The 18,025-nt window shown below is 41.2% G+C and overlaps 1 protein-coding gene across 6 annotated transcripts in view; it reads right to left on the bottom strand.

Moving 5' to 3' along the window:
- The window catches only part of HSD11B1 (hydroxysteroid 11-beta dehydrogenase 1), a 63,174-nt gene that overhangs the window by 14,365 nt on the left and 30,784 nt on the right, over window positions 1-18,025 (bottom strand). For 3 of the 6 annotated variants that reach the window (XM_081824877.1, XM_081824876.1, XM_081824878.1), the window contains 4 exons: window positions 12,161-12,274; window positions 11,290-11,420; window positions 10,408-10,519; window positions 10,091-10,276 (listed from right to left, as the gene is read on the bottom strand). In XM_081824877.1, coding sequence (XP_081681003.1) covers window positions 10,091-10,276; window positions 10,408-10,519; window positions 11,290-11,420; window positions 12,161-12,248 — 517 coding nt within the window. In that variant the 5' untranslated portion in view covers window positions 12,249-12,274. Of the gene's footprint in view, window positions 1-10,090; window positions 10,277-10,407; window positions 10,520-11,289; window positions 11,421-12,160; window positions 12,942-18,025 lie in introns of those variants that run through there. The other 3 variants (XR_014146484.1, XM_081824880.1, XM_081824879.1) reach the window with 3 other exon arrangements.

The following is an 18,025-nucleotide window of genomic DNA, read 5'->3' on the forward strand; positions in this document are numbered from 1 at the left end:
GTAATTGCTGTAATTGAGGTAATTGCTGACCCAATGTCCTATGGCCCTCAATATGTTAGCGTGCATTTCCTACATGGAGGGACATTCTCAGACAAAACCACAACGCAACTATCAAAATGTGGAACGTAATTTGTTGGTTTCCTAGACCTGCCGTAACAAATTACTACAAGCTGGCTGCCTTAAGAGAACACAAATTTATTCTTTCACAGTTCTGGAGACCAGAAGTCTGAAATCAAGGTGTTGGCAGGGCTTCATGCCCTCCAAAGGTTCTAGGGGAGAGAGAATCCTCCCTTGCTTCCTCTAGCTTCTAGTGGCTGTCAGCATTCCTCATGGCTATATCACTCCAAACTCTGCCTCTCTCTTCACACAGCTCTCTCCTTCTGTCCATGTCTTCTCTTCTGTCTAAGGACACTTACCATTGGATTTAGAGCCCACCCAGGTCATCCAGGATGACCTCATCTCAAAATCCTTAACTTAATTACAGCTGCAAAGACCATTTTTCCGAATAACGTCACATATATAGGTTCAGGGAGTTAGGACATAGACGCATCTTTTTGAGGGTCACCATTCAACCTACTACAATATTTTGTAGGGTGGTAGGGTGTTTTGGTTTTTATTTAGTTTAGTTTTGTTTTGTTTTTATTTTCGATAATGACCACCCCAACAGTTGTTAGGTGCTATCTCATTGTGGTTTGGATCTACATTTCTCGGATAATTAGTGATGTCTAGCATCTTTTCATATACCCATTGGCCAGTTGTATGTCTTCTTTGGAGAAATGTCTATTCAAGTCCTTTGTTCATTTTTGAATCATTGTTTTTCTGTTGTTGAGTAGAGTGGCACTTAAGACTGTATAAATACTGTGTTCTTATTAAACTTTTACCTACTAGTTTTGGCATCCACTGATGCTTTCTGGCTGAATTATTACTAATTTTTTAAATTATTACTAATTATTTCTAATTTCATCACTCCTATATTTCTCATTTAGCTTTCCATTATATGGAAATGCCTTCTCCACTCCCCATTTGTTCATGTATTTATTTATCTCATCATGGATTTTTATTGTATCTTACAGGTTATAATCTGTTATTGTCATTATTTATTTGAATGTTCCAATGGTTCCAGGTTGCAGATTGACTTATAATATTCAGCTGAGCCAATTAGATACCTCTTCTTTTGGAGGGGGGGGATTTGGAGGTGGGAGATTGAGAGACCAGAAGGGCTGGCCCTGTGGCAGAAGTTCAAAGCATAACAAGAGCCGTTAGGCTGAGAAAAGGGCTGTGGCAGCCAGGTTGAAGCAGGTGCCAAATGAAGCAGAGGCTAATGGCGGGAGAAGAAAGGGGAGCAGGTGTGCTGAGACAAGCAGGTATGGCAGAGCCATGCTATCTCTGGGAGAGCCTGGCCTGGCCGGATTGCCTGGCGGTGTCTCAGCTACAGTTGCCATACGGCCAGCTACCTCCCCAGGGATGGGCTGAGACAGGTGTATGTCCAATGTGGGCCAGTGATCTGGCCCCCCTTCAAAATAATATTCTTTAAATATTGTTTAACCTTTATTTAATGTTACTTGCTTTTCTAATGCTAGAAATAAAGGATTTATTATATGCACCTATTACATGGGAGTTCCTGAACCAGACAACTTTGTGGGGAAATAGCAAATAATTTAAAACCTGTATAATAAAATGGACTATGCATTCATTGGATCCTGAACTTTCAGTTGGCTGTGATGGCCGATTTCAGGCACACATCAGTGGGCTGTTTTCAGTGTTGGTAGCTTTGCTCGCAGATTGGTAGACAACCTGGAAAAAATCCTCTAGGAAATGTTTTCCTACATACATCTGTGACTGGATTGATGGTTATATCTTGATAGATTCTCAACATTATGTCTGCTGAATGAAATGATGGAAGCACTTCAGAGGCTATTGATACATATTGCCAAATTGCTTTAGACAAAATGAACAACGAGGGACTAGACTTTTAAAGATCAGTGGTGGAAACCATTTAAAACAAAACAAAACATACTCTTCCCCACCAGGAGTATATGAGAATGTCCAGCTCACAGCTACTCTGTGGAGGGAACACAGTTCTCAGCAATTGACAGTTTTGTAGGCAAACAAACACCCAAACAAAACAACAAAAATCAACACTCCACTCCCACCATGGCATTTAGTAGTTTGAATTTGGTAATGCAGTAGTTTCAGTCACTTGAATTTGCTTGTTTACTTGTGGTATGGAGCACAATCTCTGTCTCCCCTCCCCCCCAAGTCCACCATTATGGGAGGAGAAATATTTTGGTTCCAGTTACCATACAGAGCCCAATCCCTTACTTTTTGTTTTAAAAAATTATTCTAATTTTTCTAATTATCCCAAGCTCACTGTGTAATAAACAGCTCTGAAGTCTATAAAATGAAAGGTAAAAGCCCCTTTCTTTAAACACAGTTGGGTTCATACTATATATACTGTTCTCTAAATTACTTTTCTTTCAAACATTATTTTTATAGTCAGTATGTGTAAAAACTTACATAGTATTTCACTTCTAAAGTAATTTAGAAACCTATCGCTAGTGGTGGATATTCAGATTTCTTTCAGTTTTTTAATAACTATAAGCAATGGAATGATCATTTACACTGGAATGAGGGCTCCACAATGATGCCCCTTGCCTTGCCTTCCTTGTTCCCTGCCATAGCCTTGGCATCTGGCACTGTGTGTGGCTCAGAGTGGACCCGCGATTCATATTTTTTTGAATAAATGAATGACTATATTTCGCGAACGCTTTTGCAAGTTTATGCAGAGAATAAATTTCTCAGATGTAAAGTTATGCTCTCTCTCCCCAGGCCTTCCTCATCTTGAAATATCTTAAATGGACCTCTACTTACTTAAATCAATACTTATTTCAGCAGGAATTCCCCTTGGTTCAAACCAACTGTCTAAAGGTCTATATTCATACCATGTCAAACTCACTTTTCACTTTATTAATTTTATACTTAGCTGAGTTTAAAAGATATGCCTTTGTCAACATTTGCAACAAGAAGCTGCATATGAAATCAATTAGGTGTATTTATTATTAGAAAAGTTTTGCTAACATCTCAATGGGCAGGGGCATGGGAAAACAATTCACAGAATAGAAAATATTAATATCCCATAAACACATGAAAATGTAATTAATTCACTATTGGCCTGACTTTTATTAAATATCCACTATAGGCCATGTGCTGCTGTAGGAAATAAGATATAATGGAATAAAAAATAGAACACCACTGCTCTCAAAGGGACAGGGACCTCACATTCCATGTCACAAATAAAAAAAAAATTAATTAAAATTATGACTACTAAACACCTTTTTCTTGTACCTACAAACTTGTCAATTGCCGAAAACTTTGTGAACTCTGCAAAGTAGGTGTGAAAGGAACACTCATGTCTATACTTAGGGTGGGAATGGGGCATGATGCTCATATTCATCTAAATTTGTTTTTATTTTTGCATATTTAAAAAGTCTAGTCTTTTGGGGGCACCTGGGTGTCTCAGTCGTTAAGCGTCTGCCTTCAAAGTCTAGTCTTTTTGGGGCACCTGGGTGTCTCAGTCGTTAAGCGTCTGCCTTCGGCTCAGGTCATGATCCCAGGGTCCTGGGATCGATCCCTGCATCGGGCTCCCTGCTCAGTGGGGAGTCTGCTTCTCCCTCTCCCACTCCCCCTGCTTGTGTTCCCTCTCTCGCTGTGTCTCTCTCTGTCGAATAAATAAATAAATAAAATCTTAAAAAAAATAGCCTAGTCTTTTATTTTTCCTTTTATCTAAAGCAGTTTGGAAATATGTACCAAAAGCCTTCAAAACGTTTCTATCGGGGCGCCTGGGTGGCTCAGTTGGTTAAGCGACTGCCTTCGGCTCAGGTCATGATCCTGGAGTCCCGGGATCGAGGCCCACATTGGGCTCCCTGCTCAGCAGGGAGTCTGCTTCTCCCTCTGACCCTCCTCCCTCTCATGCTCTCTGTCTCTCATTGTCTCTCTCGCAAATAAATAAAATCAAAAAACAAAACAAAACAAAACAAAAAACGTTTCTATCATTTCACCCAGTAAATCTAGTACTAAGAATTTATCAAGGAAATAATCATCATCTCAGCCACACATTTACATAGAAGACATTTATTACAGGATTTCTAAAATAGCGAAACATTGAAAGGAACCTAAATGTCTGGCAATAGGAAAATAATTGTTTTATATCTCTATCTCTATCTGGAAAGAAATTCTCCAAAATATTGGCGTGGTTATGGATGATTTTTACTTTCAGTTTTATACTTTTCTTCTTTTTTCAGATATTCATAGAGTGTGTGTGTGTGTGTGAATTTTCAACTTATGGAAACATTTAAGAAAGTTGTTGGGGGCATTGCTCTTTTCATTACTTTGTGCATGTACTTCACAGTCTTTTATGAGAAATTTATTTCAGATATTATTTGCTTCCTATAGTACCTCCCTCTTTTGAACAGAATCTTATCTGTATACTGACCCTCTTCTTTTTTTTTTTTTTGTTAAGAAAGTTCAAGAGGTATGGGGCACCTGGGTAGTTCAGTTGGTTAAGCATCTACCTTTAGCTCAGGTCACGATCCCGGGGTCCTGGGAGCGAGTACTGCATTGGGCTCCCTGCTCAGCGGAGAGTCTGCTTTGCTTTTCCCTCTCCCTCTGCCCCCACCTGACTCGTGCTCTCTTTCTCTCTGTCAAATAAATAAAATCTTTAAAAAAAAATTCAAGAGGCGGGGTGCCTGGGTGGCTCAGTTGTTAAGTGTCTGCCTTCGGCTCAGGTCATGATCCCAGGGTCCTGGGATCGAGCCCCGCATCAGGCTCCCTGTTCAGCGAGAAGCCTGCTTCTCCCTCTCCCACTCCCCCTGCTTGTGTTCCCTCTCTCACTGTCTCTCTCTCTCTGTCAAATAAATAAATAAAATCTTCAAAAAAAAAAAATTCAAGAGGCAAATTTGGAAACTTAAGCACTGCATCTACATAGAGTCTAATTTTGGCATTTTTAAATACTTTTTTTTTTGTTTTTTGGGTTTATTGTAGTTGACACAAAACGTTACATTAGTTTCAGGTGTACAACATAATGATTCAGCAGGTCTTATATTCTTCTTTTCTTAAGATCTAGTTTTCTATTTGTATACTGCAAATAGAGTGTATTTGTTCTCAGCCTTCTCAAACTCCTCAGTAAGTAAATGTAAAGACATGATGGTAGAACCCTCCTATTTTCACCAAGAAATGCACTGGAACAAAATCAATAGTCTAGCGGGGTTAAATAGACATGATGACTTAAGCTCTATCCAGCCTTTCAAGGGGAAAAGTTGGACCAATGGTTGTCATGGATAGCATTATCTTGTTCTCAACCTGTACTAAATTGTTACTGTCTTCAGTAAGGAGTCATCTTTCCCCCTTGCAAATCTCCACTTGCCCCTTTGCAGGGCTGGTACAACAATGAACCTGAAGATGAGTCCAACAGGTTCTGTCTCAATCCTTTAGGTTTGCCTAAACACAACCTCTTGAATTTAGGCAACCATGGCTCCTGAAATTTTTATGTACAGGTTGTTGATTCTTCCTTGAATCTCTTTTTTGGCCTTCTTCCAGACCCTGTAGGTGACATATCTATAAATGCACATACCTATCTCCCCCTGTCTCCCCCCCATTCTCCCCAAAATAGTCCAAGTCTGCAGCAGCACCTGCGTCCTGCCCACGTAAATACCTCTATTCACATGTATAAACATTTCCACTCACCTTGGAAAGTGTGGTTCCTGAAAATTACTTCTGAGGTTATTGGATTTAAGGGCAAAGATTCATCTTAGAAAAATATAAAACGATTGGGTGAGGGGATAAATCACCCCTTCCTACTCTCCCAGGCCCCTTTGCATCCAAGACCTTGACCTTGACCCCTCCTCTCCCCACCGCACTCCAAGGCATATCCATACATTGAGGCATTGTCTGCCTTTCAGGAAAAAGTGGGTATGCAGAGCTGAAGGCAGGGATGAGATTAACATCTGTATATTCTTGTCTTGATGCAAAACACCATTATGGGTATTCCAAATCCTTTGGAATTTAGTTGATATGTGTAGTTGAGAAACCTGTTTTATTCCCTACCTCCCCCCCCACCCCGCCGCCTCTTTGTAATGTTGAATTCTTGAAGTAGGTTTAGACCACACAGGCAGCCCGTAACCCACAAACAGGTTAAGGTCCAACAAGTGACTTCATACACTGGTTTGAGTTTTCCCACGAAAGCATTGTCTTATGAGGTATTTGCCCCTGGCTAGTCATCTCATAATACGCCTGAAATATTATACAACTACGTAAAAAAATGTATGAAGCAATGCTGGAAATGAGTAAACCAGAAAAGGAATACATTTGAATAAGACTTTAAAAAGTACATACAGAAAGTTGATCTTTTTAGAAGAGGATTTACTTGGAAAATAATGAATAGGTAACCGGAGACACTTAACGGAGCTCAGAAAAAGAGCTCTGGGCATTCCGAGGCGACTGGCAAGGTTCTCCTATTCCTTTAGTTTTTCATTTTGAATATTTAAAGAAACCCAGGATTTTATTATGTGCGGTTGCACTTCAAAACATGTCTTACGTTTTTCTTGATACAGAAGAATCAGTATCCCTACACTTAATGCTGGCCCGGTTCGGTTAGCCTTTGTATTATAATTGTTGTTAGTAGTATCTGTATCACCAATAAAGCTAAAAAAGAGAGAGGGGGAGGAAGTAGAATTTTAAAGGTAATTTTCCAAAATGTATTGGATAAGAGGAAAAGGAAAGGGTCTGGCGAGAACTGACAAGGACTTCACGTGAGGTGAGGTCCCGGAGAGGAGAAGGGGGCGAGAGGATTGCAGGCTTTGTCCAGGAGTCCCGAGGGGTAGAGAAGCAGCCTTAGAAGTTGGATTCTGGCTGTCATGCATGTGACTGATGTGATGGCCCCCGGTTACAGGGTTCACAGAGCCAAGGGGTATGAAAATGCAGTGACCTTTACTTTTTGAAAATTGAACCTAAGTCAAGATGACCCATTTTGATTAATGGCCGATAAACTTTTTCCAGATGTTTTCAACTGTTCTTTGCCCAATTCAAAGTGATTTCTTTTCCAGTCACATTGGAGTAGTAATATCTCTGTCTCCGTTTGTTTCACAAATACCATCTAGGCATCCTCTTTTTGTACTTCCCCTTGCCCTACTGTGTACCGCACTGCTGCCTGATGGAAGGGGTTTTGTTTGTATGACGGACCTTGAATCTGGAAAGATCAAGTCTGGAGTGTGAGTGTAGGGTGTGCAGAAGGCACATGGGGTGGCCTGGAGGGAGACACCCCTAGTTGTTTATCAACATCGGTGTCTTTCGCAGAACTAGAACCCCTGGTTTTTAGCTGGACACAAATCCACTTTGAATAAAGACCACGACAGCCAGCCTCTGTGGCAGAAGAGGAGTCTACAGCTTTCAGGTTGTATCCTTCTTTCTCCATTTTCTGTAGCTAGAATTCTGATTCGTGCTAATAATGAACCATCCTGGACATACAGGTGAGGATAACGCCCCAGGGATGGCGGGTCTGAGGCAGAGAGGTTCCTGGACAACTTCCTGGGACAGAACTACCATTATCAGTCTTGGACTGCTTACTCCAGGCTGCTTTATGAGAGAAAAATAGATTTTTATTTGTGTAAGCCAGTGTAAATGTGGGTGTTTGTTATAGTAGCTCAACTCACAGCCAAACTAGCACATGGTGGAAGGAGGGGAGACTAATCAATGTAACTAGATACTATATATACATAGAAACTTGATCAGTAGGTGCCCTAAACATGGGTGGATGTGTACGGTAAGGAAACTCCCAGAGGCAGCAATAGTGTCTCAATGCTGAAGCATATTTAAAGCTGAGGCTTTAAAGAATGTATTAAAAGTATAGGATTTCTATGTAATGCAATGCCTGGAAATGCACTGGGGATAAAAAACAATTGCTTATCGCCATAATTCAATAAACGACTTAATGCATTCCCTGGAAGGAATGACTAAAAATCCATCCCAATACTCTTTGGCTGACCTTAGGATCAATTTGAGGATTAGCATCCCGCATTTGTGGAATTCAGATTTTAAGGATGAAGGATTAACGAATGTGCTTACTGAATGTTTAAAAAATATAGCATAGAACAGAAGACTTCATCAGCTAGGGAGAGAAAGCAGTGTCTGTACCTTGCAAGTTCACAGACATGTTTCAAAGCAAACCGGCTGAACTCTTTGGGCTATACAAATAGCAGATGTGAAGGATAGTCGTTGAACTAGATTTCCATCTCTGAGTCCACACACATTATGAAGCGACTTTTGGTAGGTGTAGAAGATGTGTGGAAGCAGGGGTTATCAGACTTTCCATCAGGCCCTTGGACTTCTACAGTAATTCTTGTTCCTTCTGAGACCATTAAGACACCGTGTACATTATAGAAAGTTACGTTTCTCTAGCCAAAGATGAAGCACACTCTTTGCCTAGAGTGGATATATTATTTAATCAACTTAAATCATTAAAGCCACCTACACCATGACTGATGTGAGGGTTTTGGCCAATGCCTAGGATGGATTGGGGATGTGCCCAGCACCCTCCCACTCAGTATGCATCCGGAAGCTCTCCCTTCCTTTCAGCCTGGAGAGAGGCTGTGTCTGGGGAGGGATGGGGAGTCTGTGTTGTCTGGGAAGCACAGGGATGCATATCAATCACTCTGTTTGGCGGGTAGCACAGACACACTGCCCTTTTATCCCATCACTATGCAGGCCTTTCCTGTCCAGGAAATAGAATTCTTTACAACATAGATGGTGTTCTTAGTTACAGTAATAGCTCGTAATAGTTTGCGAAATACTTAAGAGTTACAAAGTCTTCAGGTTATTTGTTTTTACATTGCCAAGAACCACATTTAGATTGCAGATTTTAATCCCAGTGTTTGCCACATCCTTCTGACTAATCAACAAATAGGTGTGGGACGTCTCTCTGGACCCATGACAAAACGAATCCCTCGTTTTAGCTGGAAATTCTCTAGCTCTTTATTGGTGATAACTTCTGATACTACCACCATCCAAAGAGTCAACGACCTTTCTTGGTCACACAGTGTTCTCTTCATGAATCTAACTCTGTACACACTCTCTCCCTACCCCATTGGTGTTTCAATAGGACTTTAAGGTAATAAGTTCAGGTTTTGGAGAACACTCCCAATTTAGGCAGGTCTGCTAATACGGTGTATTTATTTCTGTTCTTCATTTAATTTTGCCTTAGCCTAATGCACGTATCAGACACTTGGTATGTTAAAATATTCCACTTCTGGGGCACCTGGGTAGCTCAGTCAGTCGTTAAGCGTCTGCCTTCGGCTCAGGTCGTGATCCCAGGGTCCTGGGATCGAGCCCCGCATTGGGCTCCCTGCTCCACGGGAAGCCTGCTTCTCCCTCTCCCATTCCCCCTGCTTGTATTCCCTCTCTCGCTGTGTCTCTCTCTGTCAAATAAATAAATAAAATCTTTAAAAAAAAAAATTCTACTTCTCAGTTCTACCTTTGCATCAGCTAACTTCATCAGCCTATAGCTTTGGTCATGGCAGAAGCAATATCATTTTTATCCATCGTGACCAGGTCTCTCCCTTAGAATCAGGATGAGCTGTATCTCCACAATCTCTCCATGTCCTTTTAGACTTCCATTTGTAGATCACAAACCACCAAGTTTCTCGTGGGTACTCTGAATTACTGCTCTTTCTCTGTTACTTCCAGGGATCTTGCAGCCCATCTACCTTGAACAGCCCCTTATTTCTTATGGTCCCACTTGTTCTTAACAGGGTCTCTTTCACTCAGCATGCATGCTTCTCATTGAGTTGACAAACCCAAGCTGCACATTCCTACGCCTGCCTCTTCATGCACAGGGGCAAGCTGTGAATCAGTTTTTGCTTAATGTCACTGGGAAGATTGACTTGTTGATTTTTCACTGTGAATATTTAAAATGCTGGTTTATATTGCATTACTTCTCTGCATGGAACTGATAAAAATTCATATTCACTGCAGAGCCCCCAACACCATCCCTGGCATGTCTCCCACTCCTGCCTTCCATACTGCTCCCTGCCCCACTCACCAGCCTTCGAGGAGATGACGACAATGCTCCCATTGCTCTGCTTCAGCATGGGCAAGGCGGCAACGCTCAGGACCACGTAACTGAGGAAGTTGACTTCCATGCTTCTGCGCACAAGGTGGATATCACCACTAAATAGATTCATAGAAGTGTTGGTGATGTGGTTGAGAATGAGCATGTCTAGTCCCCCTGCAAGAGATGGCTGTGTTGAGAGAAACCATCTGGGGGGCTACCTCTCCTCTCATTCTCCCCCTCCCCAAAGCTCCCTGGTGGACCCTTAGAGCAGAGTCCAGAAGAGGAGGCAGGAGAAGCGGCCTCACCCATGAGCTTTCCAGCTTGGGCAACAAATTGCTCTGCGAAGGTCATATTCTCCATGGAGCCAGCAATGTAGTGTGCTGAGGCTGCTCCAAGCTCCAGGCAGTGGGATACCACCTGCAGGGACATAGCAGAAATGGCGTCAGCATCGGCTGCAGAATTTGGGGGCAATCTCAGAAGTAATGGGGGTTTAAATGAGAACTTGCTCACAACCCTGTTTTGAGAAAAATGGTGGGATATGTGCACGTGAGCGTGAGTTCAGTGAATGTGTGTGTGTGTGTGTGTGTGTTGCTAAATGCAACCTGACACGATCTTTGTCCTCTGTCTGAAGTATTTCAGGTAAGGTGTAAATAAAGAAATCGTCACTGTGCTGGGGTTTAAGTTCATGACTCATGCTTATGAGTTTCTGTGAATAGATGTATCTGAATTCATTATTGGTATGGATGCTAGCTTCTGTGTGAGTAGCCCTAAGTTTGTGAATGTTTGCATCCTTCGGTTTGTAAGTCTGAGTATATGAGAAAGCATGTGTCTGAGAGTCTGAATGGGGATGAGAATATGAATTCATGAGTAGGTACCGGAATTTTGGTATCCAAGCACATATCTATATATTCATGATTCCATGTGTAAATGTGTGTACATAGGCATGTCTATGAGTATGGATAGATGGATAGATAGATAGATATAGATATATAGATATAGATATATAGTGTGTGTGCATAGGAATGAATGCTTAAATGCCGTACTTTTATATTCTTGTGGGTGTTTGAACCTGTGTGTGTGTGTGTGTGTGTGTGTTTGCATCTGTGTATGGATGTGCCAGCTTCCGTGTGTTGGTGTGTGTATGTGACATAAGGGGGTACAAGTGTCTGTGGGCACAGAACCCTCACCTTCTTTAGAGTTTCTTTAGACCTTGCTGTCACCACCACATGGGCTCCCATTTTCGCCAGATGATAGGCCATCTGTTCTCCGATCCCCTTGCTGGCCCCTGTGACAATCACTTTCTTTCCTTGGAGCATCTCTGTGAAACCCAAAAGGAAGTGAGGACCACACCCAACTCAGCAGTAGTCTTCCTTCCACTCTGGATGTGGACAAACTTATCTCAATGTCTAAAGGTTATGAGCCCAGATCAACTATTCTCAAACTGCATAAATCAATGAAGGAATGGTTCAAGTCTTTCATAAACATGCTCTGAAAGGGAGGCTTAGCTTGACTGCTCAAAACAAGCCTTCTTGCTGTCCTTCGTAAAAATGTCCATAGACAGAGGCTTCAGCTAAGACACTGGAGTTCCAGACATTTCTGGACTATCCAATTTTACTCAATTGAAATAAAACTCAAAAGGCATCAAAACACATGTGCTCATAGCGATTCCAGAGATTTTCCCTCACTTCTATTTAGTCATCAACTCCAGAGTCCTTTCTTGTCTCCCACTTATCAGTCTCTCCTTAGAGCCCGATTATCTGGCTGTGCTGTAAATTTTGGAATTATCCTCATTTTTGTAGGGAATCTGAAATTGCTTTCCATTGAGGGTGCCAAATAAAGCATGGACTATTTGGCAATCTGCTGGCTACATGATTACCCCTCCCCACACCGCTATTACCCGTAGCCCATGTCTGGAAGACACAGAAATACAGTCCCACCTCAGGGTTCCTCTTGTTCAGCAACTTTGGGGATCAGGAACTCATCTGGATACTCAGAAATACTCCAGCCACCCCTGTGTTTTTTATCTATTCCTCAAAAATTAGATACATTGGTACTTACCTGGTCTGAATTCCTCATTTGCAGAATAGTAGTAGTAGGCCAAGAAGAACACCAGAATGGGTGGGAGATATTTTTTCATAAAAGCCATCAGACAGAGACCTGGCCCGAGGAGCCCTGTAGGACACACAGAGAGAACCTACAGAGCCTTCTACAACCTCCTAGGCAGGCAGCAGCCTCTGAATTGTGACATCAGGGACGGGGGAGGCTGGAGTAGTCTCAGGCAGTGCTAGCCAATTTCCCTGTCAGAGCGGCAATTGGCTTTGGGTGGGATCCCATTCGTCCCTGGCAGCCTGTGTGGTGGATTTCATAATGGACAATGTTTACTCCATTTCATTGAGCAAGAAGAGACTTCCAGATGGCCAAGCTCATGACTGTACAGGACTGGATTCCTGAACATCCCTACCCAGAGCCCATCTTCCTCTTAACACCACTTATGCCAAGAATCAACGGCCTTTCAAAAGTGGTATGTCAAAGGCAGACAGAAAGTGTGTGCGGGGCTTCTGGGGAAATGTGAGTAATAGCAAATTCAAGCCAAATTCAAGCCAAATCTCACTCTTGGCCCCACCTCCCAGTCGGAAGCAATTAAAAATAACAGCACAAAACAGAAAAATAAGCTAAAGGAAAAAATGTGCACATTTTTTGGGGGGAGAAAAGCAAACAAGCCCTATAAGCCCCACACTCAAGTTCAATGAACAAGTATTACAACATCAAAGGGGAATGCAAGCCAGCCAGAACCCAGATGGCGGGAAACCCAAGACCGGTTCAAGACTCTCAGGCAAGTGCAATGGAACGTACACTTATTACTTTAACAGCAAATAAAGAAGAAATAGTGAGTGCCAAAAAAAAAAAAAAAAAAGGCACTAAGCTATTAAACTGGGTCTTGTAAATGTTATAGAGGAACAAGACACATGAAGATGGAAGGAAGAGGAGATCTGGTCCAGAAGCAAAAAGAACTAACACCATTGAAGCAAATTAGCCCCCAAAGCCCACATCCAGCTAAAGATTGATTAACAATCAAAGGGCCAGAGGGGGAAACCCCTAGTAATTTAGAATGTATCACAGAAATACAGAAATAACCACTTCGGTATATTTGTAGCAAGAATTCAGTAAGGAACAGTCCTCAAAAAAAGAATTTAAGATACATTATTGTTAAGTTTTTCAACTTCAAACCAACTAACCAACCATAAAAATTCCCACATCACAGAGCAAATACAGAATTCTGCAAATTATCAGTAGAATTGAGGAAAACCATTGAAATGTTAGGATAAGAATGGATACCCGTGTTTTGGGAGGAGGAATGTGGGTTGAGGGTGGGGGTTAGGGGGTTCACAGAAGATTAAGAGAAATTGAGTTATGACTCCAAGTACAGTATATGGAAACACTCACTGAGTTTTCACTTCAGAGTAAGGGGAAAATAATTTAAGACCCAGAGGAGATGAAATAATTTGTCAACAAAGGCTCACAGCTGTGAAGTTCACTTCCAGGAAACAATGGAGATTTGACAACAGTTGAGGGCTAGCTAGAGCTCAAGGTTTATGGAGGACAAAATAGAAGAAAAAAAAAAAAAAGAAAGAAAATTCAAGTGGGAAATGACATTACATCCTGACAGAACTACAAGATATATATGCAAAATCTTATAAGGGGCTTTATGCTGCTAAGACATGTTACAGACTAGACCCCATTTTCAACTCCAGAGGGAAGGAAATTTAAAGTTTTATTTTCTTAGTACTATCCTATTCATAGCAAAATTATAGAAAACAATGAAAAGTTGCTTTAAAATATGATGCTGCTGAAATGGAGAAAGATGGACAGAGGAGGGAAGTTTATTATCTGATTTAAAAAGACTTTAGGGAAAAAAAGACTTTAGGGTGCCTGGGTGTCTCAGTCGTTAAGCGTCTGCCTTCAGCTCAGGTCATGATCCCGGGGTCCTGGGATAGAGGCCCGAATCAGGCTCCCTGCTCTGCGGGAAGCCTGCTTCTCCCTCTCCCACTCCCCCTGCTTGTGTTCCCTCTCTCACTGTCTCTCTCTCTGTCAAATAAATAAATAAAATCTTAAAAAAAAAAAAAAGACTTTAAGGTGCACTACAGAAAGCATAGATTTAAAGAAAGCAAAAATAACAACGAGTAAGACAAACTGCAGGTGATAGAACATAAAACAAATGCATCAACTATTGCTGATTGTTGCCTGAACTAAAAAATGAAGTCCACATTGTGCTGCTCAAAAGACCCATTTAGACACAAACAGGCACATAAAAAAACAGACATTTTAATAATTAGTTATTGTGCTAGAAAATAAGGATAGAGAAAGCATTCAATAAGAAATTTAATGAAATAGATGAAATAATTTTTAACCAGTAAAATGCATTTATGAGAAATGAGAATACCGGGTAATGGTAGATGATATATTAAGTCTTAGCAGTTCTCAAAATTTTTGGTCTCAGGGTTCCTTTACAATCTTAAAAATTATTGAGGCTCTCCATTTTTGCCTAGAGGCATACTTTGGAGATATTGCGGGTTCAGTTCCAGATCCCCACCATAAAGCAAATATTACAATGAAGTTGAGTCCAGTGAAGTTTTTGGTTTCCCAGTGCATGTAAAAGCTAGGTTCACACTATACTATAATCTTTTTAGTGTGCAATAGCATTATGTCTTTAAAATATCTATACTTTAATTTAAAAATACTTTATTGCTAAAAAATGCTAACCACTCTGTGTTTTTAGCTAGTTTTCATCTTTTTGCTGGTGGAGGGTCTTCCCTCAATGCTGATGGCTGCTGACAGATCAGGGTGGTGGTTGCTGATGGTTGGGTGGCTGTGGCAATTTCTTAAAATAAGACAAGAGTAAAGTTTGTCACATTGATTGATTCCCTGTCTGATGGCATTTTACCCACAGTAGAACTTCTTTCAAAAATTGGAGTCAAGCCTCTCAAACCCTGATGCTGTTTTATCAACTAAGTTTATGCAATATTCTAAATCTTCTGTTGTTATTTCAAAAATCTTCACAGCATCTTCACCAGTAATAAATTACTTCTTAGGAAACCACTTTCTTTGCTCACCCATAACAAGCAACTCCTCATCCATTAAGTATTCTCATGAGATTGAAGCAATTCACCCATATCTTCAGGCTCCACCGCTAATTCTGGTTCTCTTGCTATGTCCACCACATCTGCTGTTACTTCCTCCACTAAAGCCTTGAATCCCTCAAAGTCATCCATGAGGGTCAGAATCACCATCTTCCAAATTCCTGTTAATGTTAATATTTGAACCTTTTCCCATGAATCATGAATGTTCTTAATGGCACTAGAATGTTGAGTTCTTTCCAGGAGGGTTTCAATTTACTTTGCCCAGATTCATCGGAGGAATCACTATCTATGGCAGCTATAACTTTATGAAATATATTTCTTTTTTTAAAAAAAAGATTTTATTTACTTATTTAAGGCGGGGGGGAGAGAGAGAGACAGCACAGGCGGGGGAAGGGGCGGGGCAGAGGGAGAAGCAGGCTTCCCCCTGAGCAGGGAGCCCAATGTGGGGCTTGATTCCAGGACCCTGGGATCATCACCTGAGCCAAAGGCAGATGCTTAACCGACTGAGCCACCCAGGTGCCCCAAAATGTATTTCTTAAGTAAAAACACTTGAAAGTCAAAATTACTCCTTGATCCATGGGCTGCAGAATGGATGTTGTGTTAGCAAACATGAAAACAACATTAATCTAATTACACACCTCCATAAGAGCCCCTTGGGTGACCAGGTGCACTGTCAATGAACAGTAATATCTTGAAAATAATTTTTTTCTGAGCAGTAGTTTTCAACAGTGGACTTAAGATATTCTGTAAATGGCTGTGCTGTCATCCAGGCTTTGTTGTTCCAATGCTAGAGCACAGGGAGAGTAGATTTAGCATAATTCTTAAAGACCCTAGGGTTTTCAGGATGGTAAATGAGCACTGGCTTCAACTTAAAGTCACCAGCAGCATTAGCCCTGAACAAGAGAGTTAGCTTGTCCTTTGAAGCTTTGAAGCCGGGCATGGACTTTTCCTCTTTAGCTGTGAAAGTCCTAGATGGCATCTTCTTCCAATAGAAAGCTGTTTTGTCTACATAGAAAATCTGTTGTTTAGTGTAGCCACCTTCAATAATTATCTTAGCTAGATCTTCGGGGTAACTTGCTGCTTCCCCTTGAAGTTTTAGGTTATAGAGACGGCTTCTTAAACTTTATCAACTAACCTCTGCTCCTTCTGCAGCTTCCTCACCTCTCAGCCTTCATAGAATTGAAGAGACTTAGGGCCTTGCTCTAGATCAGGCTTTAGCTTAAGGGAAGGTTATGGCTGTTTGAACTTCTATCCAGACCACTCAAAGGTTCTTCATATCAGTAATAAGGCCATTTTGCTTTCTTATCACTTGGGCGTTCACTAAAGTGGCATTGTCAATTTCTGTCAAGAACTTTTCCCTTGAATTCACATCCGGGTCAGCTGGCACACAAACACTTTCAGCCTACCTTGGCTTTCGACACACCTTCTTCACTAAGGTTAATCATTTCTGGCTTATGATTTAGAGTGAGAGATGGGGCCTCTTCCTTTCCCTTGAACACTTAGAGGCCATTGTAGGGTGATTGGTTGGCCTAATTTCAATATTGTCGTGTCTTGGGGAATAGAGAGGCCTGAGGGGAGGGAGAGAGATGAGGCAACAGCCAGTTGGTGAGGAGTCGGAACACTATTTATTGATTAATTTTGCCATCTCACACGGGTACAGTTTGTGGTGCCCCAAAACAATTACAATAGTAACGTCAAAGATCGCTGATCACAGACCATAACAAATATAATAATGAAAAAGTTTGAAATATTGGGAGAATTACCCAAGTGTAACAGAGACCCAAAGTGAGCAACGTTGCCGATAGACTTACTTGATGCAGAGCTGCTGTAAACCCTCCATTTATAAAAAAACACAATATCTGCAAAGCACAATAAAGCAAAATGCAATAAAATGAAGTGTGCCTATATGTGGCTTTTACTATTGATATTGATGTATTAGAAATTGAGACTGAGGGGGCGCCTGGCTGGCTCAGTTGGTACAGCATGCGACTTTTGATCTCGGGGTCGTGAGTTCAAGCCCCAGGTTGGGTGTAGAGACTACTTAAAAAATAATTTAAAAAAATAAGTGGAGGTCCCTCTAAAAGAAATTAGGACTGAGAATTTTTTTTAAGTAAGCTCTATGCCTAATATGGGGCTTGAACTCACGACCCTGAGATCAAGTGCTCCATGCTCTACCAACTGAGCCAGCCAGTCACCCAAGAGTGAGAATTTTTTTTCAACTCAAGAATGGATAAGTATACATGTATTATGCTTTGTATTATCACAAAACCTGTAGCTTCTAGAAAACTCATGAAAGAATAAGAAAAAAGGCAAATAATGTCTTAGTATGATTATGAAAATAGTGGACCTTTCAAACCCCCAAGAGGGCCTCAGGGATGCGTTGGTGCCACACTTTGACCAGATTATGTAAGAAACATTGATCCATGGTACGTCCATATCTTCATGCCTGGTTCTCTCATTAGCTTATAAGCTCCTAGAGGATGTGGACTGGATCTTTTTATCTTTGTCTCTTTGCATATCCCCCTAGCCCTGCTCCGAAATAGGCATTCAGTGAACTTGGCTGTTTTATTAGTGTTTCTGAGGTGCTGCAGCAGTGAGAAAATTGCTATCTTTCTGCAGCTTGATTTAATCCAGGGAAATCACTGGGATTCAGCATTCTGGTTAGAACCTTCAGCCCCACTCCCTACTCCTCTTCTAGTGGTTTTCAACAAAGTAAAAATAAATAAATAAATAAATAAATAAATAAATAAATAAATAAGACAAAAGGAAATATGAATGTTTCACC

This window comes from Leptonychotes weddellii, chromosome 6, assembly GCF_054177405.1.
Source record: "Leptonychotes weddellii isolate Sample4059 chromosome 6, ASM5417740v2, whole genome shotgun sequence".
In the NCBI taxonomy this organism is placed as follows: domain Eukaryota; kingdom Metazoa; phylum Chordata; class Mammalia; order Carnivora; family Phocidae; genus Leptonychotes; species Leptonychotes weddellii.